Source organism: Tachyglossus aculeatus, chromosome 2, assembly GCF_015852505.1.
Source record: "Tachyglossus aculeatus isolate mTacAcu1 chromosome 2, mTacAcu1.pri, whole genome shotgun sequence".
NCBI lineage: Eukaryota > Metazoa > Chordata > Mammalia > Monotremata > Tachyglossidae > Tachyglossus > Tachyglossus aculeatus.
Window position 1 is genome coordinate 129,273,527 of NC_052067.1, and position 7,631 is coordinate 129,281,157.

At 44.6% G+C, this 7,631-nt stretch overlaps 1 protein-coding gene across 1 annotated transcript; it reads right to left on the bottom strand.

Annotated features, from left to right (window-relative positions):
- Positions 1–425: 425 nt before the first annotated feature.
- Positions 426–4,192, bottom strand: LOC119942300 (trimethylguanosine synthase-like). The gene is given in 3 exon segments (XM_038763010.1): positions 426–555; positions 2,788–3,007; positions 3,010–4,192. Coding segments are annotated over 3 exon segments (1,533 nt in total).
- Between the last annotated feature and the right edge of the window lie 3,439 nt (positions 4,193–7,631).

A 7,631-nucleotide genomic window follows, 5' to 3' on the forward strand; every position in this document is an offset into this window, starting at 1 on the left:
GGGTGGAGATAATGGGAAGAGCCGGCTATCAGAAAGCTGAAGCGGAGTCTCACATTGAGTTAGATGAGCGAATGGCCTGGTTCTCAGAGCAGATTTTCGATTGAAATTTGTATTATGTGGCTCGCAAAATCTTCTACGTGCTCCAAGCTTCTCCGATAAGCATGAGTTTGGTGTCCGTTGTGGGAGCAACACACCCAGGAAGATTTAATCAATCAATCATATTTCTCAAGCATTTAACTATGTGCAGAGCACTGTTTGAAGCTCTTAAGAGAGTACAATGTAAGAGAGATGGTGCCCACAATGAGCATACACGAGGGGAATTTTCCATTGGAAAAAAATCTCTTCCAAACTCCCTTTCTGTCACTGTGCAAATCCAGCCTCGTCCATTCTAAACACTGAGCAGACCTATTTAATCTTGAACCTCTTTAAATGTAATATTCACAGGGCATCTCACTGCAACCCATAGGAACCTTTGTTTCTGATTTATGTTGCACTCTCACAACATCCAATACTTGGTTATTTATGTTTAAGTGTCCTAAAGCAGTAACATATCTCCTTCCAGTGAAAAATACGCACTGCAAAAATAGGTCAAGTAAGTTTGCTGTTCTCTACATCCCTCAACCTCTACTCACTACCATAACCTACACTCTTTTATCGTTATCTCATTTTACTGTATCCCAGGTATCTCCAAAATCCAAAGGCAAATGAAAAATGCCCTCCAAAAAGGGAATACTAAAATACTGTGAATCTCTCATTCCCCAATTATCCTTCTTCTAATGTGGAAAAGGTAGTTATTTTATGTTATTTGCTAAGTACTTACTACAAACACTGTATTAATTGCTGAAGTAGATACAAGGTAATCGGGTTGAACACAGTCTATGTCCCATGTGGAATTCACAGTCTTAATCTCCACTTTACAGATGAGAGAACTGAGACACAGAGAAGTTAAGTGGCTTGCCCAAGGTAAACAGCCGACAAGTGGCAGAGTGAGGCTTAGAATCCAGGTTCATTCATTCATTCATATTTATTGAGCACTTACTGTGTGCAAAGGACTGTAGTAAGCGCTAGGGAAGTACAAGTTGGCAACATATAGAGACAGTCCCTACCCAACAATGGGCTCAGAGTCTAGAAGGGGAAGACAGACAACAAAACAAAACATGTGGACAGGTGTCAAGTCGTCAGAACAAATAGAAATAAAGCTAGATGCACATCATTAACAAAATAAATAGAATAGTAAATATGTACAAGTAAAATAAATAGAGTAATAAATCTATATAAACATATATACAGGTGCTGTGGGGAGGGGAAGGAGGTAGGGCGGGGGGATGGGGAGGAGGAGTGGAAAAAGGAGGCTCAGTCTGGGAGGGCTTCTTGGAGGAGGTGTGCTCTCAATAGGAACAATAATTTTGGTACTTGTTCTAGACACATACTAGTCCTTGGTGCCTAGAACCATTGTCAGACACTGTACTAAGCGCTGGATACAAGCAAATAATAATAACAATGGTATTTGTTAAGTGCTTATTATGTGCAAAGCACTGTTCTAAGCACTGGGGCGATACAAGGTGATCTCTCTTCCTCCCTCCAGGCTCGTATCTCCTCCTGCCTTCTGGACATCTCCATCTGGATGTCTGCCCGCCACCTAAAACGCAACATGTCCAAGACTGAACTCCTTGTCTTCCCTCCCAAACCCTGACCTCTCCCTGACTTTCCCATCTCTGTTGATGGCACTACCATCCTTCCCGTCTCACAAGCCCGCAACCTTGGTGTCATCCTCGATTCCGCTCCCTCATTCACCCCTCAAATCCAATCCGTCACCAAAACCTGCCGGTCTCAGCTCCGCAACATTGCCAAGATCCTCCCTTTCCTCTCCATCCATACCGCTACCCTGCTCATTCTAGCTCCCATCCTATCCTGTCTGGACTACTGCCTCAGCCTCCTCTCTGATCTCCCACCCTCCTGTCTCTCCCCACTTCAATCTATACTGGACGCTGCTGCCTGGATCGTCTCTGTGCAGAAACGCTCTGGGCATGTTACTCCCCTCCTCAAAAATCTCCAGTGGCTACCAATCAACCTACGCATCAGGCAAAAACTCCTCACTCTCAGCTTCAATGTTCTTCATCACCTCGCCCCCTCCTACAATCAATCAATCATATTTATTGAGTGCTTACTGTGTGCAGAGCACTGTACTAAGCACTTGGAAAGTACAAGTTGGCAACATATAGAGACAGTCCCTACCCAACAGTGGGCTCACAGTCTAGAAGGGGGAGACAGAGAACAGAACCAAACATATTAACAAAATAGAGTAGATATGTACAATAGATATGTACAAGTAAAATAAATAGAGTAAGAAATATGTACAAACATATATACATATATACAAGTCCTTCAGGGTGTACAACACAGCAAGAGTTAGCAGACACAATCCTTGCCCACAAAGAGCTTGCTTCTGGAGATGTTATCTGACTTAGAATCTGAATAATCCCCCACTGCCCCCATACTCATGGTAGGCTAGAGGGACTAAAAGGAAAACATTGTTACTAAAATACAACTAACTAGCTGCCTGAGGGCATCCCAGCAAACAATGCATTATCTTACTACCAGACATGAACTGTGTGCAGAAAGGGAGGGAAAAGATTTAGCTCAAAGTCAGCGGAAAGGCTCAATAGGTCACTGTTCAAGTTGAAATGTCCCTTAATGCCAACTTCCCAATTAACCTAATTTGGCTTTGGGATAATTTAAGTAGCTAAGCTTTCTGGAAAACTACCGTTCAAATATCTGTGTGATTACTTTAGGCCTGAGCCATGCTTGAATCCTAGGAGAGAACCGTTGTCATCAAAGTCAGCGGCTGGATTTTCATCGATGTCTAGCTCATGGCTTCTTTTGAGCTTGACTGATTTATATTCTGGAGGATCTTCTTCACTATCATCTCCACCCTTATCATTGCTGGGTGATGTTTCCTTGTTTGTGTATGTTCCCAAGGAAGCCTGTGAATCTGGCTGCTGGGGCTTCTGTTTCCAGACGTGCACCTTTTCCGGCTTCCTCCATCACAGGGTTCACTTTGGTTGGAAACACAAGGATTCTCTCTTTCACTGTTAGCTGAATCTGGCTGCTGATGGCTAGTATAAATTTCCGCCAAGTCTAACTTGCCGTGCTCTACTTCTTCGGGATTTAGATTTATGTTACTAATTCCAAAAACTACTTCCTCATTATGCCCTGTGCTACTAGAGCTTTCTTTATAACTGGGAATGGCTGGAGATGCAGAATAAATACGACGATCCAATGGTGGTCCCTCCGTAGTGTCTATATCGGTGAAACTTGTGTCTTGCAAGTCACTTACTTCTTTTTTCTGTTCACTAATATCAGTGCTTTGAGAAATGTCAAAAGTCCACCCTTGAACTTCCCAGTACTGAAACTGCTCCCAATAGTACCAATAGAGTTCACTGTAATGCTGCTCCCACTTTTCCTTGGTGTCAGGAGAATTCCAAATTTCAGCTCCCAGTTCTAAAGCAGGGTGTTTCTCCTGCCAGCTTTGCCGCAGCAGTCCTTCTCCGTAATGACTCCAATACTTTTCCCATTTCTCTGTAACTTCCAGGTTGTTAGGTAATTCATTTTTAGGAGTCAGTTTCCCAGTTTCTGTGTCTTCCCCATTGTTCTGAAGTTCACATATGACAGATTTCTCTGACTGTTCAGGGATTAGGGATGGATCATCTGAAGCCAATTCGTCATCGCATATGTTATCTTCCCAGGGTTCTCGCAAAATGTCATTCAAGTACTTCTGTTGAGATTTTTTCTTTTTCTTCTTTTTGATTTTAGTTGTTTTGTTTCTGGTATTCATGGAAACCTCAAAATTCTTGTGAGCAGATAGACTCCCAAACTGAAGCAGCAATCCCATACTCCTCATGAGTTCAGCCTCTGAATCCAGTTCACCTTCTCCCAAAGCCAAAGCACTGTTGAAGCCAGGTTCTTTTATCTCATGCAAATGAAGGTCATCCTCTTCCTCCACCTCCAGCTGTTTCTCTCTTATATTGCTGCTGTCAACTTCTTTGACATAGAACCCCTTCAATCCTAAATAGTACAACTTGCGATCCTCGATGAAGGCCCTGGAGCAGAGGCAAACGATTTCGTCGTCCGCCCCGGGGGCTTCCACACAGAGCCACAGCTCAGCCATGAGGCTCCACTTCGGGCAAAGCATCTGGACGGACGGATGGACGGACTGATGGATGGACGGACGGCTCCTTTCCAACCCCAAAACCCATCCCGGGGTCGTCGGGAAGGAAGAAAGCAAAGAGTCTGGGCCTGGGGCCCCCCTAATGGCGGCCAGGACCGGCCTCCCCCCTTCCTCCTACCTCACCTCCCTTCTCTCCTTCTAAAGCCCAGCCAGCACCCTCCACTCCTCTGCCACTAACCTTCTCATCATGCCTCGTTCTTGTCTGTCCTGCCGTTGACTCCCAGCCCATGTCCTCCCCCTGGCCTGGAATGCCCTCCCTCCACACATCCACCAAGCTAGCTCTCTTCCTCCCTTCAAAGCCCTACAGAGAGCTCACCTCCTCCAGGAGGCCTTCCCAGACTGAGCCCCCTCCTTCTTCTCCCCCTCCTCCCCCTCCCCATCCCCCCCACCTTACCTCCTTCCCCTCCTCACAGCACCTGTATATACATATATGTTTGTACATATTTATTACTCTATTTATTTTACTTGTACATATTTATTTTGTTTATTTTATTTTGTTAATATGTTTTGTTGTCTGTCTCCCCCTTCTAGACTGTGAGCCCATTGTTGGGTAGGGACCGTCTGTATATGTTGCCAACTTGTACTTCCCAAGCGCTTAGTACACTGCTCTGCACACAGCAAGTGCTCAATAAATACGATTGAGTGAATCATTAATAAAAATAAAATTATAAATATGTACCTATATATACAAGTGCCATGGTGAGGGCAGAGGGAGGGAGTGGAGGTGATGGGGAGGGGAGGAGGAGCAGAGGATAAGGGGGGGCTCAATCTGGGAAGGCCTCCTGGAGGAGGTGAGCTCTCAGTAGGGCTCTGAAGGGAGGAAGAGAGCAAGCTTGGCGGATGTGCGGAGGGAGGGCATTCCAGGCCCGGGGGAGGACATGGGCCTGGGGTTGACACCAGGACAGGTGAGAGCGAGGCACAGTGAGGAGGTTAGAGGCAGAGGAGCGGAGTGTGTAGGCTGGGCTGTAGAAAGAGAGAAGGGAGATGAGGTAGGAGGGGCAAGGTGATGGAGAGTTTTGAATCTCTACTACGTCAAGGGAAAAACTCTGGCGAGTTGCCCACAGCAGGGACAGAGAAAGTGGTTAGCAGTGTTCAAATCTACTGAGAGAGTGGGCAGCACCAACAACCATTTATCTCAACCCCACTTCTGCCCGGCACTCCAGAGTTCATCACTTCTTTTTATTAGACTGTAAACTCACTGTGGGCAGGGAATGTGTCTGTTTAGTTATATTGTACTCTCCCAAGCACTTAGTACAGTGCACTGTTCACATTAAGTGCTCAATAAATACGATTGACAGTGACTATTTTCCCAAGCACACAGCACATGCAGTCAATCAATTAATGATATTTATTGAGCACTTATTGTGTGCAGAGCACTGTACTAAGCCCTTGGGAGAGTTCAGTGTAACAGAGTTGGTAGACACGTTCCCTGCCCACAATGAGCTTATAGTCTAGAGGGGGAGACAGATATTAATATAAGGAAATTACAGACATGTATATAAGTTGTTTTGCAATGGTTGCTTAATAAATATTATTACTGATATTATTACTCTCCTTTTCTGTCTCCCTTAATCTCTCTCTCTGGCCACCCACCCAACAGGAAGAACAGAAAATGCCATGAGACATTGGAGCAGTGAAATGGGCCCAAATTAGAAGGCTCGAGAGGGAAACGGATGTAAGAAATAAAAAACCAGCAGGGCAGGAGTCACAAAGACCGGGATCTACTATAGAAGGCACATCCAGCTTCTGATACCATCCAAATCCCAAATGGTTGAGTCCCTCCCCACCGAACAAGCAGAGAAGAAAAGTGTGTGAGAACTGAGGTCATCGACGGCTGACCTGCAGAGTGTAATAATCACAACGACTGTGGTAATCGTTAAGTGCTTACTATATTCTAGGCACAAAGTGCTGCGGTGGTTACGCAAGCAAATCGGGTTGGACTCAGTCCCTATCTCACACGGGGTTCACAGTCTCAATCCCCATTATACAGATGAGCTAACTGAGCCACAGAGAAGTGAAGGGACTTGCCCAAGCAAACAAGTGGCAGAGCCAGGCCTAGAAACTATGATTCCCAGGACCATGCTGTATCCGATAAACCTTTACCAAGGGAAGATACTGTAACCACCAGGCTTTCTTCATCAATGATATTTACTGAGCGCATCCTAGCTCTCCTGTTCCTCAGTGCCCCCAAGTCTCCAGATCGGGGAGGCTCTCAAACATTAGCCGACACCTTATCCCTGTCTCCTGTATCCGCACCTTTCGCATCTCTTACCCTCCTCCTTCCTTCCCTCCTCCACTCCCTCTATTCCAGTCTGCTGCAGCATGTGGAATTTCCAACCCATCTTGGACAAATTCACATTCTTCATCCATAATAATAATAATGGTGGCATTTGTTGAGCGCTTACTATGTGCAAAGCACTGTTCTAAGCGCTGGGGAGGACACAAGGTGATCAGGTTGTCCAACGTGGGGCTCACAGTCTTAATCCCCGTTTTACAGATAAGGTAACTGAGGCACAGAGAAGTTAAGTGACTTACCCAAAGTCACACAGATGACAAGTGGCGGAGCCGGAATTTGAACCCATGACCTTTGACTCCTAAGCCCGGGCTCTTTCCACTGAGTCATGCTGCTTCTCCATTGGGTTTTTCAGCCCCACTCCCAAGAGTAGAAATGAAAAACAGGATACCCACTATGCCACTTAGAGATTTTTCCATTTCATCTACATTTAAGAGAACAGCAAGTGAAGCAATACCTAGTGAAACTGTACCAGTACGTTCCCCCTTCTGTTTCTCCATAATAGTTGGCTGGTCAAAGTCTATTTATAACTGAAACTAAACAGCTACAGTCTCTATCATAGGTCAAGAAAAGAAACATTGTTTAAATGCAAATTGGAACTCCTGTTTCCCCTACCTTTCAGTTTAAATTGCATCCTCACAATTGCATTATTGTATACTTTTGGACCCTATTTTATGGGTTTGCTTTTAAAGTAAAATAAAGAGGGAAAAAAGATCTGAACAATGGCAAAACTAAAAAAAGGAAAGTTGTTATGTAATCGGCTTTAGTATTCACTGGTTGTGTTACTTCAGTGGCTTTCAGGGCAGCAGTATAAAAAGGTTTTTGGTTTGACTGGGCTTTGGGTTCTTGTTTTCAACTCCAAAGTTTGTTGAGTTGAACAGCTCCATAGTACTTGCTCTTCATTACCCAATTTACTGAGAGATTTTAGCTTTTACCAGACCCGAATGAAACATTTTTCACTTTTAATTCACAACTTTTTTTTAAGGGGAGGACTGGTCTAAGTCACTCTTCTCTATTTCATCCCCCTAAAAGGATTAGTCATATGTAAAAATCTTCAACTTCTGCGTTTAACTATTTTTCTGTCTCGGTGCTGAAAAAAAGTCAATTTTA